General features: G+C 36.9%; 1 protein-coding gene across 1 annotated transcript in view; it reads right to left on the bottom strand.

Moving 5' to 3' along the window:
- Window positions 1-21,805, bottom strand: part of LOC102684936 (UPF0606 protein KIAA1549) — a 131,294-nt gene that overhangs the window by 55,595 nt on the left and 53,894 nt on the right. The window contains exons 2-3 of the mRNA XM_069192154.1: window positions 4,948-7,593; window positions 3,456-3,544 (exon numbers count right to left, since the gene is read on the bottom strand). Coding sequence (XP_069048255.1) covers window positions 3,456-3,544; window positions 4,948-7,593 — 2,735 coding nt within the window. The remainder of the gene's footprint in view (window positions 1-3,455; window positions 3,545-4,947; window positions 7,594-21,805) is intronic.

Here is a 21,805-nt window from a genome sequence, read left to right on the forward strand (position 1 = left end):
CGGTAAGAGTGAGTGACAAGAACATTTGTTTACTGAATTTCAGAAGTTATTATGCAGTGTTTCACACAGACATGCTAATCTGACCTGTTCTGCATACCAAATTGCAATATTAAAATTTCAGTTGTTTTGATTAGTTTATAGTCACTCCATGAAATCCTTGTTTTCCAAGAATTTCCGGAAAACCAAACATATTCAAAAATATCAAGATACGATCCATGGATCAGGTTTATTCTCTTATCAAAGAAAAATAAAAACTTTTAATCAGATCATATTTTCCACTTAAATTCACAAACTTTTAGTAAATTAAGTCAAATGCTTATCCATATAAAGTAATTGCAACAGGTGCAATGTGGGATACACCCTGAATGGGACACAGGTACACAGACACACATACTCATACCAAAGCCATTTTTTTCATTTTAAAAGTAAAAAATAGAAAAAACTAATGAATGTACTGTATGTACATATTTATACTTATCATTATCAATAACTGACTTTAATTGGAAGCAGTATAAAGGGGCAGAGCGGTGGCACTGTGACTGGAAGGTTGCTGGTTCAAATCCCACAGCTGCCAGAGGAATCCTACTCTATTAGGCTCCTGTGCAAGGCCCTAAACCCCACCTGCTCCAGGGGTGCTGTATAAATGGCTGACCCTGCACTCTGACACCAACCTTCTCTCTTCCCGCCAGTGTGTCTCATGGAGAGCAAGCTGGGGTATGTGAAAAAGACACATTCCTAATGCAAGAAATTGTATATGGCTAATAAAATGATCTCTCTCTCTTATTAAAACCTTACACCCTTATTTTACCAGATCTCAGATAATAAGTGGTCTAATTTAATCTAGATTATAATGAATTATTAATCAGTTCAGTAGTTTGGTCAAATTCTATGACAAAACAAGGTGACAAATATGAAGGGGTAGCATGCTTTGGCGTCAACTTGTCTGGCCGAGGAAATAATGTGCCTGTTAGAGATCAGTGCTGTCACCATGATGTCCCCCCATCAGTTATAAAAGATAAACCAGGGAGGAAATACTGCAATGGTCAAGTGGGGGCAGATTGAGGGGTGCTAAAAAACAATTTAGGAACAATTATGTGTTCAGCCAGGGAGTTTAACTAAACACCATTTAATACTTTCACATTTCACAACTTGTGTCAGTACAGTATATGAAATTCAAATATTTTTAAAAAGCACATAATAGAGTACAGGTCATGAATCAAAGAACATATAAGTAAGCACAAAATATAAAGTTAGGTGAAAAAGTATATCCCCCTTAGATCTTATGGTTTAACATATTTATACATATCTGATCTTCACCTAGCTCTCATCATGTCCTAATTGTAGATACAACTAACCTTATTTGACAAATAACACACAAAAATATACGTTGTCATTATTTAATAAATTAGCCAGCATTCAATATCTTTGTGTGAATAAGTAACTGTACCCAGTGCAGATTCAGTATCCTGTAGCACTCACTTTAGCAGCAATAACCTGAATGGGGTACTTTTGGTCAAAGGCAGTGTTTGGTTTTCACCAAACATGGTTAATTGCATTACCACCAGACAACTTTACTTTTAACTCATCTGTCCAGAGCACATTGTTCCAGGAGTATTGTTTTTCATTCAAGTGCTGTTTTGCAAACTTAAGCCATGCAGCAAGGTTTCTCTTGGATTGCAGGGGTTTCCTCTTTGCTAGCCTTCCATGCAAGTCATTCGTATTCAGTCTTTTTCTGACTGGACTTCTGACTTGGAATTCCTAATGGACTTATGATCTTTGACATTTACCATAGCAAGAGAGGCCTGTAGGTCCCATGAAGAAACCTTAGAGTTCTTTGAGACGTCTAGGTTCATTACATGGTCAGATCTTGGAGAAAATTAGGCATGCTGAACACTACTGGTAGACTGGCAACAGTGTTGAATTTTCTCCATTTGCAGTTTACCATGTGGACTTAATATTGTTTGTAAATCACTTTGTATCCCTGCCCAGATTGATAAACAGCAACAATTCTTTATCTAAAACTGTAACAGATTTCTTTTAATCTGGGCATGACATTACCAAAAAACTAAGATTGACTTCTGATTGTATACTGTGGATACAGTAGGTGGAATCACTTTCAGATGATCCATTAATCATTTGATCTTATTTTTATGCTCCTCATTCTAACATAACCTCTTCATTGAAATGGTAGGGTGCACTTAAATTTTAACACAAAGTGATAAAACATGCTGGCGTATTTTTTAAATAAATAATGACAACAGAATTTGTGTGTGTGTGTTATTTGTCGAATGAGGTTAGTTCTATCTACTATTAAGATTTGGTAGGACTTGGTGAAGGTCACATACAGTATGCCTAAATATGTTATGACATAAAATCTTAAAGGGGCATACTTACTTTTTCACCACACTGTAGATTAATTTCACTGAGCAAGGCAAAAAGAAAAGCAAAAGAAAGAAAATTCAGAAAAAGAAAAATGCCCAGCAGATCACACAAAGCACAAGAGTCCTTCCAAACTTTAGGTAGACCATGGTAAAAAAGCATCTACACTAGAATATACACTTAACATTAACATTAGTTTACTATAAATCTAAATTAATTATTTTACACATCTTGCTATAACCATTTGCACTGCAAACACCATTTAACTTTAAAGTACCCTTCTATGCACCAGCCCTTACACTTATTATTCTGTACAATTTGCAAAAAAGCTTTCTCCTTTAAAAGAACCGAGCAGTTAAACTGCAATTCAAAGATTAGTCTCCACAAAGCTGTGCTGTAATCATGATATCAATTTAATCTCATTTGTTTCATTGACCCCTTCATCTAAGGTGCCATTAATAGCATTGTGGTTAATAAATAACACTACTGTCTATAGTCAGGCCTTAATCTAAATTGCTAAAAAAACAATGAATAAAAAAACATTACCTTACCTTAACATTTTGTATTTTGTATTTTGTATTTACAAAGTATATCAGATATCTCTTGGTACAAGCCATCAATTAAAAATAAATATTTTGCAAATCATAGTCATACTGTCTTCTCGCATCCCAGCAATGGATACATTTCCTGGCATGCCATGCAAACTTGATATCTCACATTGCAGTACACAAGGACAATTTATACAAGCCAATTAAACTTTCCTATCTGTTTCTGAGTGGAGGAAGGGTATCTAAAACAACTGAGGAAAACCTATGCAAACACACACAAACTCCCTGAAGTCACCCCAGTCTGGAATCAAACCTAAGACTTTACAGCTGTAAGGCATCAGTGCTATGCTACCAGCCTACCCAAAACCTACTGTATTAACATAATGCATTACTTTCAGCATAAACTGTCAACTAACAAAAAAATAAAAGCTTATTTAAATCAAGCTGTTCCAATGTTCTTGATGCATTCATAGACCAGGTACTGTAACTTTCTTTAAACTCATTATAATAAAACTGTCCAGTGTGTACCTGCAGTTCAACAGAACGGTTGAATTCATTTTTCAAAATCTCTCTGATGTATGCTTTTGCATATCCCAGTGTTGTGGTCGTGGCCAGGCCTGCAGTTTTCAAACACAAAGCAATCAATATTAAGATATTTTTTAAACTCACAGCGTAGATATAACAATAGATATGTTTAAACTGCAGAATAATATAGGAAACACTTTATATGTTGTTCAAAATATACAGTAGGTGCTTTGCAAAAGTATTCAGATTCTTGCACACTTTGAAGCATTCTCTGAATATCTGTTATATACACAACCTACTCCATACATTCAAAGTGAAAGTAAATACAGTAGATAATATTAAAAATGTTAAAGTCATGACTTTGTAAGTAGTCATATCCTGTACTATGGCAAACCTAAATTAATTTAGGAACAAGTAATAGGTTTATTCCATGATGAAAAGAGAAGAAAAGAAACACAACGATTTGGCTGTGGAGCCTTCTTTCGGTGTCCTTACTTGTTTCTTTGCAGCATACGCATGCTGATGCAGCTACCCACCTGAACTAAATTAATTTAGGAGTACAAAATTACCTTAGCAAGCTACATAAACAGAGGAGTGGTCCCTGTCTGTGTGTCATAACAGTGGCTTACATGATTTCAGAAATAAATACTCCTTTATCTGTAAGGTCTGCAAGGTAGTGAATTTCAAGCAAATATTCAACCATGAATACCTAATACTATTTTTTTAAACAATTCAAGGATAATGTTGTATAAAGGCACAGATCAGGAGAAGGGTATAAAAAAGGGTATAAAATATTAATACCATTAATATCTTCTTAAGCATGGTGAAGTTGATCATTAAAAAGAGGAAAGTACTGTACATGGACACTACCTCTATCATGCTGTCCCTACAAACTGAGCAACCAGACAAGGAGGACCCTGGTTGGGGTCCTCATGGCAGCGATATGTTATAGTCCAAATCAAAGCACACTGGGAAGCTTATTAAAACTGATGGGAACATACTGTAGATTGAGCAAAGTACTGGCGACTCTTAGAGATAATACCTGAACCAAAGCTAAAACTGGAACAAAATTCACCTTTTAGCTGGACAATGGATGAATTTAAGAATCAGAAAGTAATGTCCTTGATTGGTAGAGACTTACCCAAAAAGATCTGCAGCTGTAACTGCTATCAAAGACCAAAGGTGCTTCCACCAAATATTGAGTTCGTGGGATCTGAATACTTATACAGTCAATGTATTAATTTTTTTCTCTTCAGTTTTTGGTGACATTTACTATAACCTATTTTACCCTTAAGTCTTCATCTTGACCATTCAGATTTTAATATTTAAAAATGGACACAAAAGGTCTGAATATGTTTACAAGGAACTGTATTCTAAAAATATTGCTGAGAATTTTCTTCCTATCTTCCACTTGATTAAATAACATTCAGAAGAAATAAACTCTTAATTTTTTTGTCTCTGTTCAATTCCTCAGTAAAATGATAGTACTCCTTACCTGTTCGAACTAAATACGTGTCCATCTTGGTGATGTTACAGAGGTAGTGCCGGGTGGCTGTTGATTGCGGGGTTTTAGAAGTTGACATTACTCTGGGTGTTGTAAATGATGCTGACTCAGGACTTGGTGTTAAAGTAGCAGGAGTAAAGGGTGTAGTGTTCTTGCTATTATATGTATTTGTTGTTGAAGCTGTAGCCGATTTTCCAGTTGACATCATACCATTAACAAACATTGTGGTTACTGGATGGTTTGTAGTAAGATCGTTTGTGGTAGTGTTGTAATTTGCCATGGGTATCACAGTGGCGAGAGAACTGACTCCACGACTGAGATCAACTGAAGTGGGGGAAATTAACTCAGAGATGGCTGACACTTGGGTCGCCTGGAGAGAAACAGTAGCTGTAGCTGTATAAGATAATGAGGCAAACCATTGAACAGTTGTTGCATAAAGTGAATGGACATCCCCTAAGCTCAAACTAAAAAGTTCATCTGGCAGCATAGTGGTGGGCTGAACAGAAATAAAGGATGAAATTAAGTCAAGCTCTTTGTGTAATGAACTGCCTGCAGTACTTGGCCCAGAAGCTGGCACTGTTGCCACTAGTAGAGCTGTTTCATTCAATGATGGTGACAGGTCCATCAGAACAGAGGGAGCCAAGGTTTCCAAAAGGGTGTTTGAGAAGGCAATTGAAGGGGTTTGTGTCACTGAAGGCTCCAAAACATATTCTGAGCTGTTCAACAGATTAACTGATGCTGGTGTTCCATCAAAGACATCAGTCTTTGGCAAAAATAATAAAGATGAAACATAGCTTGAAGTCTCCAGAGACTCAAATAATGACATGTTAAGGCTTGGTGTCTCTGTCATTAGAACTCTAGTTGAATCAGATATTGTAGAGTTCATAAAAATCATAGTGTTACTTGGTTGTAAAGCTGTAATATTAGCATTCAGAGAGTTACTGTTATAAAGTAAAGACAATGTCTCATTAGACTGAATAGCAGTTTTTAAAAGATGACTGTGGTCTAGAGTTAACAAGCTGGTTGGTGTGATATTGGGTACTTCTACAGATGCAAAATTAATATGCTCTCCAGAAGTCTGGTTATTTTTCTTTTTAAGTGCATTCTCCATGGCCAGTAGAATAGAATAATATTCTAAACTGTTCATATCAGGGAGCAGAAGTTCAGTTGGCTCAACTGTAAAAGAGTCAACCCAATCTGAATCTAACATTTTATCAAATGAAAAATTCTGTGAAGGAGCAAAAGAATCCACCACTGTCTGGCCATGGGAGGAAAAAACTGAAGTGGGGTGAATGGTTCCTAGACCAGCATTATCAACGGTGGGAAAACCTGAATTAGAACTAGTAGTCACAATGTGCATTGAAGACAATGGTAACACCTGTCTTGAGGGGAAAGAGGTGTCGTACCTCTCAGAAACAGATTCATCTACATCATACATGTCAGTAGGTAGATTGGTGACAAGTGACAAATCATCCACTTCTGATCCCATGAAAGATATTGTCTCAAGATAGTCCCCAGACCCAAAATCTGTTTCTATTGTCCCAGTGGGAAAGTATTCCTCTGATGGAACTAATGTCAACTCTGTTGTTACTAGCATAGCATGAGGTCTGAGAAAAGGCACAAAACTTGGAGAAAGCATTTCAGGATCTGAGCTGCTTGGGGTTTTCAAAAGTAAATGAATACCTTGTGTAGCATTATTGAGCTGTGGCTTAATACTTGACAAAATACTGTGAAAATCTTCATCTCTGCTGAAAGTTTTTACAGGAAGACTGGGACTAAATGTATCATCTACTTTTTGTGTCATTTTTTTATCAGTAAAACTAGAAGCAGAGCTAACTTCTTCATTCTGAGCTTCTCTTGCTGGAGTAGTGACTTCAACTGTGGATTCAGCATGTGCTGCAGGAACTGATGGGAAAATACCTTGTACTGTAAACACAGACGTGTTTTGCTGGCTGTTAGGTTTAAATGATGGTATAGGATCATCTGAAGTCCTCAATAAAGGGTTTGGAACAGTGAACTGCGGCAATGTGGCTGAGGAGGTGATATGTTGCAGAAGTGAGGTGTGCAATGGAGCTGCTGACACATTTGATTGTGGCAGTGGAGACTGATGATCCGATGGTGTAACAGTGTCTGAAACAAAGGGCAATGTGCTCCGGGAACTCCAAGCCTTAGTATTTGGACCTAGTAGCTGCAGAGAGCCAGATGTAGCCAAAGATGCAGATGTGAAAAGTGAAGATAAAGGTTGTTTAAGATCCCTGGTCTGCCTGACTGGTGTAATGGTCATATCTGGATTATGAAATACTTGAGACCATTCAGCAGGTTTTGCAGGTTGCTGGGGGGGAATGGAATTGCTTTCTTCTAAAGCAAGAGAGGAGCCCCTGAAAGTAGGTGGCTTGGAGCCTTGTGAAGGCAAGACACTCCATCCTGTGAAGAATGTTTTCTCAGTAGTATTGCCATTTTGTCCTGTAGCTTCAGACAGGGTTTCTAAAGTAGCACCTGCAGTAGTTAGCACTGGTCTCAGATGGAAACTGTTTCCTTGGGTTTCAGGTGATAAGGCAGTGTGTAAGTCTTCTGTTCTTCCTGAAGTCTCATCTTGAATCCTTTTAAACGAAATGTCAAATGGCAATAAAGATCCATCTGGGAAAAAAAGAATGGTAAAAAATAAGTGGTTTTTGTTGTATTATTATTCATTAATTATTCCTATGTACAGGCGTACATTAAAATTATTCACATACAGGGGTCCCATTCATTTTCCGGTTAATCTAAGAACAGTTTTTTCACTAATCAGGATTTACATTGAATATATGTTATGGTTTCATAGACCCAAATCATAACAATCTTAATAATACCCAAATTCATATAAACTCAGACTATATTAATCCCACAGTACAAGAGAAGGCAATCATGTTTCAACTTCTGTTCACCATTGCCATTACATAGAAAACAAATCAAATATTGTTCTGTTCTCCTGGGCATACATATATATATATATTATATATGTCCTGTATATTATATTAGATTCATATTACTGTAAGTACTGTATCAATGTATCTGCCTGAGTATTTGTATATATACAGTACATATTTCTTTAGTAATCGAAGTTGTTATTTTTTAATTCCTTGAAAAACAGACACATGAACCATTCTTTCTGTTACAGATACAGACTAAAAAGAATGTACTATAGATGGGCAATATTTCTAAGATGGATATACAGTATATTCTGTACACAAAATTCCAAATCCAAGATCAAAGCTCACTCTTGCCCCACTATATTTTTCATTTTGGGTCAAAGTTCAGCACCATCCTCTATTTACAAAATTGGTTTTATGTACCTAATCATATGTCCTTGGTTTTATCATAATTCGCATACTAATCACTTTTTGTTATTTAAGATTTCATGTAAAAAATTCAGAGTAATGACACGATTACTTTGGTTACAAGCTTAGTGTGGAAATGAGAGTATCATCTTTATAGAAATACTAATTTAGACCATGTAATTTTAGCAATTGACCAAGAGGAAACTTAAATACTAAACAGAGAGTGCAGTGTCGATCCCTGAGTAAAACCAAATGTAACGAACCCAGTATATGAATGAACCTCTGATGTTCAATGCCTAACTAAGATTTAAGCTATTTAGGGGGCAGTACCACAAAATAGATAAATTACTGCTACTACTGCTACTCTAACCAAAAACAATTCAATTTACACTATTGAATGTAGCCCTAAGATCTAAAATAACTAAGACTGAAAGTGTAACTGAATCAGTTGCCATGAGGAGGTTTATAGCAACTTGAACATCCGTTTCAGTACTATATATAATATAGCGAAGTGTGCCCCCCCACACACACACACTTTTAATGTGCAGTACAACACATAGTGAGCAAAATATTGTAACATTTTGTTTCGTCTGTGAAGCGTTCTTCAGGCCTTCTTCACACCTGAAGAAAGCTTCACAGCCAAAACGTTGTGTTTTCTCTCTTCTCTTTTCAGCATGGAATAAACCTATTACTTGTTCCTTTGCAGCCTACGCATGCTTATGCAGCTACCCACCTGAACTATTGCAACATTATTAAGTTATTTTAATATATTGTACTTTTAGTGAATCACTTGTATAGATTCTATCACTAGAGTTAACTTATTAGTTTCTTGTCATTTGTTTATGACAAAGTTTTTTTTTTAATAGAATCTGAGGTAGATGTGGTATTTAATATGCTAATTAAAATATATTTATGGGAAAAAGACAGGAAGGACAAAATGTTACCTATGCCACAAAAGAACAAAATCAAAAGAGAACAGTTTGAGGCAGCAGGCACGTTGACTAAAATAGACATTTTCTTTACAGGCTGCCAAAGAGGTTGAAACCCACTTTAACTCTAGTTCACTCCCTGCTAGCAACTTCCGGATAGCACTCCTGTGGAGACTGAGGAGGAAAAATTGGAACACAGAGTAATTACAGTATGTAGAAATCACCACACCAGTGATCTCCAACAACTTAATGGGTAGTTACTGCAGTTGGGTGATATTTATCTGACTAACAGAGGACATTATCTGAAAATATTTTGTAAGTAAAGTGGTATACAGTATCATATTAAATTGTTGCACAAAGGGATTGTACTTTATGTATTTCTTGCAGAGCTATAGGTAGGGAGGATGATTTTCAAATAAGCAGACTTTTTTATTATAGTGGTTATAGTGTTTGTTATGTGAGGGGAGGGGAGCATAACATTTTTTGCACAGATCCTACAATCTTCAATTTCTGCCACTGATGTTATTAAGCTTAGTTGTACAACATTCTAGACATTTTGCATAGATGAGATTAAACAGGTAATGTGACAGATAGCCAAGCCAATGACCACTCTAGCATACCTAGTGAAACAATGGAGTAGTGAACTAACTGAAAAATGCAAACAGACATTTAAAACAATATATTTATATATAGTGTCCTTGTTATATTGAGGGAACAGGAAAGACTGGTCAAAGTTACCAAAATACTCCGGTGAAGCCAAATCTGGCTCAAAACCTTAAAAAAGGCATTTGTGGCAAAGCATGATTAATAGCACCTACTGTACAATGTTTGGCCTCCAATTTGCCAGGAAGCCAATTTCCAATAAATGCATGGACAAAAAATCAATATTAAGGAAAGTGAGGTAACAATGTAAGATCAATGTTGGTTATCAAGTGATGGTTAGTAGTAAGAGGGACAGTATGAACAAATTAATTGGAACAGGCTCCATCCATCACAGTGACTGCATTATTAGAAAAAATACTCAAAGGTTATTGTGAATGGCCGTGGCACATCTCAAGGTTAAAAGCTTAGAAATAGAGTTTTCTTAGTGATAAGAGTAACACTGAAGAGGCCAACAATAGGCCAACTATTCTTCATGTCTCATAAGGTCAGCTATTAAAGAGGTACAGTTAATTAAGTTATCATGAAATGTAAATGAAAAATGTTTATACTTCTTTGGTATTTTTGCACATATCGTAGAGCTCAGCATATACAAACTGCTGTGGAAAAGTCATAAACACTTTGCAGAAACAATTCAGTATTATGTTACTGAGGATCCTGAACAACGTGGGTCAAAAATAACAAAATTATGATCTTGGTTCTTCATGTCCAAACTAAGATGAATTAATAATAATCAATATAATAGTACACTGTATATACGATATGATATACTGTATATGATATGGGCACTAGTGGACGCTTTGGGTAAATCCTATTTGTTGAATCCAATTTCATACATAACTCCTGACTAAGATAAGGCTTTTGCACTGCAGTATATGAATGACTCAACCTGTAAATCAACCTATAAATACAGTATACATATATGAATCAACATCACAAGGCAAGAAAAAATGGCAAGGAAATGTTTTTTTCCCCTGATGATTTGAAAATAAATAAAATAGAAAAAAACAAAACAAAAGCATACTTAGGATTTAGAAGATAAAGCAGGCCCCCTACTTACAATATATAGCATATACAGTAAAGTCCTCTGTTATCCTTTGGAATAGAAAATATTAAATACAAAATGCCAAATTTATACTAAAATATTATAGTTAATTGTTAAATATTTATGAATATAGGCTATCAACACTTATATCTGTATCTACAGGTGTCCTTCTGTATATTTAAAAATGTGAAATAAAGGCACTGAACTAAAGAACAGATTCTTTATATTTAAGAAATTCTTAATAAGCACTACAAAGTAAAAACTGGAATTCTGTATGAGTATGTGACACATAATAGAAATGTGTGTATGAGTATGTGACACATCTCATCCTTAAACAAGGTATCTCCATGAACACTCACAATAGGAGCAGCTGTACAGTGCAAGAGGTTTAACTTCAGTTATCATACAAGTCTTTACACCAGCCAGAGTTAAAAGCAGCCTTACTAAACTCAATCACCATAAAATCTAAAACAACCACCATAAACACCGTGAAAACTGTTTACATATCTAAATACTTTGCTAATTAACCTTACAGTATGTGAGAATGTGGAATTATACATTACCAATACACTTTTAATAATCAAATTAACTAATTATCTACCATTGTGTCTGTTTATAAATTATAGAGGCCTTTGGATGCCCTCTAGTGGCAGGTCAGGTGTTATTACAATCCCCTCAAAGACCGCATAGTAAATGTTTTTAATTATTAGAAATTCTGAATTGTCAATTATGTTTTTATACACCTTCTCGGCAGGATTTGACATTCATTTTTGAAAATGAGGGGAAATTCCCCCTTTACATGAAGCTCATGGGGGGATTGAGCTTCATGTAAAGGGGGAATTTTTTGGGGGGATTTCAGCTTCTTGGGGTGGAATAATAGTAGACTAATGAAATGAGTGCATCAAAATAATTAATACACAACATGAGCTTTTAAAGTTCATTGTAAATGTCCTACCTTGGTGTCAATCTGTCTTTAATTGTCAACTTTTTCTCCATTGAAGGTACAAGAACATAACTTAGGAGAAGGATGATTTTTTTTTCTTTTACTCATCAAGCAACCCACATACTGTATCTGCTTTTCATGTTGTCAAAGGCAGTCTTTTGTGTAGGACAGTAGTTCTCTACCTTTTTGCTTCAAGTACCACCCCTGATCAAACCAAAGCATCCAAGTACCACCTACAAGTCATCTTCTCATAGGAACCCCAGAAAATCTCAATGGCCAACATGAGTGTGCGTGCACGCGCACACTCACGTACATATATAATAAATGTTATAATAAATTTTATTCGATATAGAGCCTTTAAAAGTGTCTTCTCAAAGTGCTTTACAGAATGACAAAAAGAACAATAACAACAATTAAAAATAAACAATAAAAAAGCACCATTTCAGTGAGAGGGGTGAGCCTGTTTAGTCGAGCAAAGCAGATGTGAATTAATTGGTCGAGCCTTGATACAATTCACAACAGAGTCTAACAGATTTTAAATCATCAGGCATTTTCTTGACGGCCAAGGCCTCGCGGTGGATGCTGCAGTTCATATCTGGAGCAACCTCTCTAATTCGTGCAACTACACCACTGTTTAGGCTTGTCAACGTTCTAGCACCGTCTGTACAAACTCCGACACATTTTATCCAGTTGATGCCATTCTCTTTGATAAATTCATTCAGAAGGTGAAATATGTGCTCTCCTGTAGTTCCAGTTGGTAGCGGCTTACAGAACAGAAAGTCCTCATGGGACATGCCCTCAAACTCGTAAACGTGCAAATTGGCCAAATCAACGACATTTACAGACTCATCTAATTGCAGTGAAATGCATCTGCTCATCTTTAGCTTTGTGGAGTGGTGTGGGGTGAACGACTTGGAACTGAATGTTACAAAGACAAAGGAACTGGTGGTAGATTTCAGGAGGAAAAAGGTCAAACCTACTCCTGTCTACATCCATGGGAGTGGCGTGGAGATGGTGGACTCGTACAAGTACCTGGGAGTGCACATCGACGAGAGACTGGAATGGTCTAAGAACATCGAGGCCATCTATAAGAACGGACAGAGCCGACTTTACTTCTTGAGGAGGCTCAGGTCCTTCAATGTGTGTAGTAAGATGCTACACATGTTTTATCAGTCGGTGGTAGCGAGTTCCATTTTCTACGCAGTGGTGTGCTGGGGCTCTGGGATTAGAGCAGTAGATTCCAAAAGGCTGAACAAGCTCATCAGGAGAGCGAGCTCTGTCATTGGGTCTGACCTGGACCCCTTGGAGGTAGTGGCTGATAGGAGAATGATGTCCAAACTGGAGGCCATCATGGACAACTTCTCCCATCCCCTCTATGACAGGCTTGCAGGAATGAAGAGCACGTTCAGCAATAGACTGATTCATCCACGGTGCGACAGGGAGCGCTACAGGAGGTCATTCTTGCCGTCTGCCATAAGACTGTACAACGCATCCACCTTGCGTCTTGGCAGAGGCAACAGCGACAGTGACCTGTTTCTGGACTAAACGCATATACACATCTACTGCTACATCTGTTCTCTTTCTTTTTCTTTTTCTTTTTCCCGTTTACAACCACTTTTGTGCAATATATGCCAGGGACCTGTGCAATACATTTATATTTATATTTATATTTATATCATCTATATTTATCTATTCTACATCTATATTTATATTCATACGTGTGATACGATTTTCTGTGTACTGTTCTGTTCTAGTTTCCTCTTGTGTGTCCGGACTGTGAGTAACTCTTGTATTGTATTGTATGTATTGTACTATTAGTATATAATTCGTTACACTGTGGCTGTGTTGTGTGTGTCAAGCTGCTGTTGCACTGCAATTTCCCTCACGGGATCAATAAAGTATCTATCTATCTCTATCGTACTTTTGACATCATCCGCCATATCAATAATTCTATGAGTGACTGTGTCTTTCGGAGGGGGCAGCAGGTTCAGTACTTTTTTCTCCACACATACAGATGCAGCCATTCAAAATGCGCGGGCGATACCGCATTATTTTCCGGTACGCTGTACGCAGTCTACTGCGAGTTACCGGTAAATACCGCGAGTTACCGGTAAATACCGCTAGCAAAATAATAGTATCCGGAATTTCCGCAAGGTGGAGCTAATAAAGCTCAACCTCTCATGTTTGAGCTGTCGCCATCAAAGTCTTTAACGAAGATATTACTAATAGTATTAATAATGAATGACCTTGGACAAGCTGTAAGTGTAAACTCAAAGTATTGCCCTGGTCCACATTCCTTTTTTCATTGACCGTCTTTGTAAAAGTAACACCACAGCATTTCGCAATCACGCATTTTTTTCCAATCATGCAAAGTACAGTAATTTTTGAGAATCGATTCACCATGCCTTTCACATGCTCATAAAAGAGATTGATTTAGGAACATAAACATATTACCTATGCAAACTGTACTGTATACAGTATGTATATTTATATTTAATGTCTTAACTGTGCCCATTTAAGTATTGAATATTCATTTGGAATTTTACCACTGAAGGGAAATCTTAGTAGCTGAGCATAAAAAGAATAGGAGCATACCGCAACGCATGTGAAGGTCATAAACAATATTAATTTTGGAACATAAACATACAGTATATGGCTGGTCTCTGTACTTTAAAGAAAACATACACGAAACATGGTTTCATTATGACCAGAATCGGTCTTGAGATATTTTTAACTTGATTTACAGTATTTGAGAGGTATGTCTTAACACCGATACTACGTAAATACTGTTCACGTATATGTTTTTAGGTTTATATTATGCATTTCATACGGTCAAATTACTTTTGAGCAACTAATAAGAAGCGCAAAACAGTTTGCCCAGGGCGTTTTAGTTTCGTTTTGTGCTGGGACTCTGCTTTAACAATGTCGCCGTGGATTGATTAGAGATATCAAGTACATACAAGTCATTTTTTAAATGTTGTAGTTCATCTTGTAAAAATGTTACGAGTACAACATCTATCAACAATTACACAGGTTCTGTTTCCATATTGCGGATTTTGGTTACGTAATATTATTTTTTAAATTTCACGTTGTGAATATATGATTTGGGCAAACAGAGCCACAAAGAAGAACATTATGGGTTGTTGGTTTTTTTTTGCAGTTTTATCTAGAACAAGCGATGCTTAAACCTTTGTCTGATTCTTGTGAAACTATCCACACGACAGTTACAGTACCTAGGAGTTGACTTCAGTGATGTCACTGATGGGATGTTTCTAAAAATCCATCCTCTGTAAAACGTCTTCTCTAGTTGTCCTGCATATGTATTCGCTAATGAAGCAGTGTTCTGAGCCTGGATCTCTACATTTCTGTATGAACCAGCTTAGAGGGCTAAAGAGAGCTTGTGTTTAAATTGAGTGTAAGGTAATTTATGCTTCTAAAGACATGGTCAGCATTTATTATTGTACTGTGCTGTAAACTTGTTCTGTGCCTAGTCACATTATTTAATAGCATTTTTATAGTATTATCAAATCTGGTGGCGCTGTGTGTTAGTTTCCTGACTCCCATGTTACATGGTCTGTGATTGAATCCCATGGAACTATGACTTTATTTTTTAACAAACATTTCTTTGAAAAAATGAAACGTTTCCCTTGGTCAGAGATTAAATAAAACCTCACTCGCACCAAACAAATTTATATTTCTAAATATCACAACATGATCAAATTTAAGTATTTTTAATAACAATGAATAGTCACCTATGCGTTACAAAATAAACATTTATATTGATTTGAATCGCGTTTTGATTTAAATCGTAAACGCGTGTTTAAATATATGTGTTTAAAGGCGATATACTGTATAAAAGCGCTGATTTTTATGGAGTGTGTTCCGCCGGGGATTCAAATTTTTTTTTTTTAATCGCGTATCTAAGGAAAATTGCAGTATAACTTTGTTCATGCACAAACAGTGGCATGTTACATTATAATTTGGGTGTCTCCTCTTGCCAGAAAGCTCTAAATTGCATTTTGAGTGCGGTTTTTGACTTTTTCTAAATTACAACCCATAAATAAAGCTGATAAAGTTTAGACTAACTGTATTCTAAACTGTATTACAACAGCACATTGGACAATGCAACGTAAATTGCAAAAATGCACTTGGAATCTGTCCAAGCCCTCCTACGAAAATTATTTAAACTGCGACACTTATCATTCATCTCTAAATAAACTTCATTTTATATAGCGTTTTAAGCGAATAGGTAATTAGATTGCTCATAAACCTAATCGCTTTTTCTACATAAACACAGTGTGATTGCTCTCTGAAAATGCTTTTCCTTTATATTTAGGCTCAGATTTCAACTATAGATCGTATTATTATAAACTTTCTTGGAAAAATGTATTTTATGTATACCATGTTTGCTATTAATTCATTTAGGGCTAAAATACGTTCATTGTCTTCCAATTGAGTCGAGTTGACATTGGAAGCTTGCCAGTCCCGGACTGTTACACCAACGCATTAGCATGTTAAAGCGATTTCATTGAGGAGCCTAGCTACCAGTTAACACTGTACTTCCTACTTTGAAAATACCTGTGAAATCGGTTTAATTCGTCACAGCCAGCACTTCGGCAGAGAGGGGGTTGTACTCGTTAAGTAGAAGCAGGCGAGATTTCCAGCGAAAGACCCCCCCCCCCACCCCTCAAAAACCCAGTAAGTACAGTACTAGTTAAGAAAGGCGAGGCTCCTCAATGAAATCGCTTTAATATGCTAATACGTTGGTGTAACAGTCAACCCGACCACGGCGAAAGGAACCCTTCTTTCATTTGAAGACAATGAACATACTTTAGCCCTGAATGAATTAATAGCAAACATGGTTTACATAAAAGCCCTTTTAGCCTTTGTCACTAATGAAACAAAGGTCACTAGCCTTTGTCACTAATGAAACCACTAAACAAAGACATAAATATAAAAATCTTAAGATTTTTAAAATACATGACTTTGCTAAAAGTTATTTGAAAATAAAAACGATTACAAACGCCGGGTGAGAGAGAGAACAGGGGAGGGATGTTGGTTTTGCATAAGGGGCGGAGCTATGGAAATGAGGTCGGTTTGGGAATGTGGAGTAACATGTTCTGGCTGTTTGTTTGTGAATTATCGTTGTTGAGTATGGAGTGTTGAGGTATTGATTTTGTGTAATGCTTTATGTTGAAAATTGAGGTGGATTTTGTTTATGATAAAGAGGATAAACTGGGATGGGAGGAGGGTTTGGTTTTGCTTAAGGGGTGGGATTATGATAATTTGAGGAATTTGCAAGAGTATAATGGTTTGATATATTTGATTTTGCATTGTGGTCGTTATCTATGTTTTTTGTGGGAATTATGTTTATATGGTTGTTTTTGTTGGTTGGTTGTTATTATGGTTATTAATAATACGATCTATAGTTGAAATCTGAGCCTAAATAAAAAGAAAAAGCAAGTGATAAGGTTTATGAGCAATCTAATTACTTATTCGTTGAAAACGCTATATAAAATAAAGTTAATTATTAATTTGCTGGACAGAGCGGTGAACATTATTATGCATAAGACAAAGATAACGATCCTGATCAGTTTAGAAATCTGTGTACGCTGTAAGGTTTTTACTTCTTAAACTTTTAAAATACACGTTTCGAATAGAAAGAAATCCTCTTCCTGGTACAGTCGCATGAAGAGAGAGGCGAAACAGCCCTACACAGCAGTACACAAATATAATCATATCATTATTAAATTCTTTAGATACGCGATTCCATATTATATTAGCAGAAAAGCTTAAAACTACCACTTTTTCACACGCTATTTCACGTTAGTTAAATTTAATTTATTTATATATTATATATTTATATCTCTGACCAAGGAAAAAGTCTGGGCAGGTATAGATTACACTTTTCTAAAACGTATTTGAAAAATAAAAATGATTACAATCTAATCCTTCCACGTTTGATCCCAAAATCCCAAGAAATATAAATCTAAACGGTTAGAAAGCTATGCTGAAAGTTTATTAAGATACTTAGAAGACAAAGATACTGTATCAATTTATGTTGCATTAGCCTGATTATGATTAAAAAACACATATAATTAAACACGCGTTTGCGATTTAAATCAAAACACGATTTAAATCAATATAAATGTTTATATTGTAACGCATACTGTCCAGCCTCCATTTCTCTATAAAAATTTACTCTATCTCACACACACACACACAATAGAAGCAGGAAGCAGAAGCAGCGACCGTTGTCAGAAGGGAAGAAGGTGACTATTCATTGTTATCAAAAATGACTTAGAATCGATCATGTTGTGATATTTTGAAATATAAAAGTCAATTGATTGTCCATAATATCGCTATTCTATTTTTTCGAAGAAATGTTTGTTAAAAGAAAAGTCCAGCACCAGCTGGATTTGAACACACAACCTGTGAGTTTGTAGTCGGGCACGTAGACCAGTAGGCTATAAGGGAAGTCGCATGAAGAGGGAGGCGAAACAGCCCTACACAGCCCTGTCGCAGTACACAAATATAATCATATGTTTTCCTGTTCTTACAACATTGGCATTGTTCCAAAATCATGCACATTCTCCTACCTCCCTATTTACTGGAGATAACTGTTTTTAATACTGTACAACTGGTCACATGCATTCGTTTCACGCATTCCTATAGAATGGTATAGAATTACATAGTAGCTCTTGTGTCCACTCAAGTATTAGCGTGCGCTGTATCGTAGTACGTAGGCTGCGTATTTGACACAAACTAATTTTATTAAAATAGAAAATATGAAAACCCATCCCAATTTTTCAGTGCACACAAGAAAGTTCCAGGATCATATGGCAGACTGCCTGGCGGCGCTCCACGTACCACAATTGGTACGCGTACCACAGTTTGAGAACCACTGGTGTAGGACAATCAAACAGTTTGTCTCCTTTAAAGCTGTTATCTTCAAGGGAGCTGAAAAATTCCTGCTCTGAAGAACCAGGATGGACTAATACCTCTCTCAGTTCCTCTTTAGTATTGTAATGAATGGGTGAAATGGCTGACATATAGGTTGTAAAAGCCGGTTGCAGAAAGGTGAAGGCACCGCCATCTATTCCCCTGTGCATAACAAGGATGTTGGCCGCCCGGGCTGACGAAGGCCTTCTTTAGTTCAGCTGGCAATATCCCTGCTCCGGAGGCCTGGCTTCGATCCTGAGGCGGGGGACGAACTGGTGCAGGAGCAGTGGGATGGGATAGCCCTTCACCGAGAATGGTGAAAATTAAGTGGGGGAGAGTGTAACGAAAAGCCCAAATACAGGTTGTATGAGCTGCTTGCAGTGCGGTGAAGGCACCGCCCTCTACTCCCCTACACATAAGAGGGATGTTGGCCGCCCGGGCTGATGAAGGTCTTCTTTACCTCAGCTTGCAATATCCTTATTGAGTGACACCAGAGGACTGGGTTTGATCCTGAGGCAGGACACGAACTAGGGCAGGAGTGGCAAGAGCATAAACCCTAAGAACCCCAATTCACTACAGTGTCCTGAACCATAGGTTGGACTGTGGAGAAGTCCGTCTTCCTTTTGAAAATGCTTTGAGAGAAGGACTACATGCAACAGTACATCTTTCATCAAGTTACAGAGTGCCACAAAGATGAACTACTGTATCTGACAGCAATAAGACCTTTGGCTTTATCAGAGTCCTGTGTGCAGGAGGCAGCCATGTATTCTAGCACATTTTTAAGGGCTTTTAGTGATTTGCATACTACTGACACTGCACTTTGAATTGTCAACTACCTGGCTGTATGCGGTAAACTTCAGTGTTGGCTCCTCCTGTTGTTTCTGCAACTCATGTACAGTAAGGTGACCAGACGTCCTCTTTTTCCTCTTTACCTTGTTTTCATGTATCTTACATAGGTAATGAGTTGCTTACTGTTACTTATATCACGCGATTGTGTAGCTTCGATTGCACCAGCCATAACATTTTTTTAGCTGATTCTGCCTCGCACTTTCTTTTGAGTGCTGCATTATGAGCAACTGCATTCGAGTGTATAATTAAAAAATAATAATAGACGATTTTTTAATGCCAACTAGTAAACATCACACTACTGAACATGTTGCAAACTGAGCAGCCGATTTCTCTTTCATTTCGAGCCATGGGTATATTTTCAGCTAACTTTCCCAAAACTTATCTTTGAATGCTTTCTCCTCACTGTTTCTTTTGTCAATCTCCCCATCACCGTCATTGCATTTTTCAGGTTCAGGGGCAGTTTTTCCTTGAGAGCTTGCCTTCATCAGACGTAGACTTTATTTTTAGCCAACGCTCCATTTTTTATCGAATTTACTAGCTAGGATTTTAAAATACTCGCTCTGAACTAACATTAACCGATTCCAAATCAATCCGTTTTCTGTTCCTATTCGTCCACCTATAACAAATGCAAAATTTGGAACGTCACTGTATCATGCAGTAGGGTTGTGCAACATGCTGGGAAAACTAATTTTGACAGAGAATATGTGTGGATTGATTTTGGATAAATCTACTTGGGCTTGCTAATGGCTTGCTGATAAATGTGTGTGGGAAATTCCCATATTTTAAATACTGGATTTGCGGAAATAACTACAATTGTGTGGGAAACCCACAATCCCGTGCCGATATTCAAGCCGTGCTTCTCAGTATGTAATCACGAATTCGTTTAACAGTCCGCTGTCCAGCACAAACTTTCATACTTGCTCTGAAGTGAATGAGATGCATACTGTACCAAAACCACCAACTGTACATCTGCCATGAAGCCATCCGTAAGGGCCATTGTACAGTATATGACAGGAGAAGTAGTGCCATAAAGAGAGGCTGCACATCTCCCACTGAAACCACCACAATCCTGCAGATGAATTCCTGACAGTTCTATCAGTTCTCCTTACATGTTCCAAACTATGTTTTATAAATTGTACATTAGCACTGCGTTTCATTGCATTCCTTTTGAAGGACACTGTTTGCTGAAGACTGAAATGGTGAGTTTTCAAATGGAACAGACATCAAGACAGCAGATTTTTCAGCTTCTACAGTATATCCCATTCTACTACATGAAGACAGATCTATGATAAATGTTCTTTCTACAGAAAGCATATAGGCTGGTAGCTCACAGAAAAATATTTTCTGTAATCTCTTCATTTGAATTTTATATTAAATTTATTTAGCACCATTTTTCAAGGCTTACATTTGTATTGAAATTGCATGTCACCTGCACTACTGTCTCCGTGAATGTACAGTCTTTCACGTAAAACATTCCATACAGCTGTTCAGGTGGGTAGCTGCGTCAGCATGCATAGTCGAAGGCTTCACAGCCGAAAACGTAGTGTTTTCTCTCTACTCTTTTCAGCATGGAATAAACCTATTACTTGTTCCTTTTCATTCTGTACAGCATACTTGTTTAATGCCGGCATTGCCAAATTTTGTAAGGATGATGCACCATTTTATTACTTTATATAACTCAAAGTGTACACCCTGGGAATTCTTCAGAATATACTCTATAGTAGAGCAAATAGTTTAGATTTCTAATTAAATTAACTCTGAATGGAAACAAAACCATTCAGTAGAATGTAGAAAAGAATATTCAATAAATGACAAGTAATAAAATAAAGTAATGAAATAAAACCATTCTATCTCTGCCTTGGGAAGAAGAGAAGAGTATTGAGAGGAGGCACAGAAGAAGACCTGCTAGACAAACTGCTACACCAAAGCAGCAGATACCAGTCCATGGCTCACACTATTGTGCTGATGTCCAAACTGAGAAGGTCATACACACATACTAAGCAACTTCAGGTGAACTACACCACTTAATGTTTTGTATGACGATTTAAGAGAGTATTTATATGATAATCCAGCCATTTATAGAACCGTTTTCTAAAGTGGAGCCAATCCCGACAAGCAGTGGGCGCAATGCAGGATACACCCTGGATGGGGTGCCAGTCCATCA

The sequence above is a fragment of the Lepisosteus oculatus genome, chromosome 7 (assembly GCF_040954835.1).
Source record: "Lepisosteus oculatus isolate fLepOcu1 chromosome 7, fLepOcu1.hap2, whole genome shotgun sequence".
In the NCBI taxonomy this organism is placed as follows: domain Eukaryota; kingdom Metazoa; phylum Chordata; class Actinopteri; order Semionotiformes; family Lepisosteidae; genus Lepisosteus; species Lepisosteus oculatus.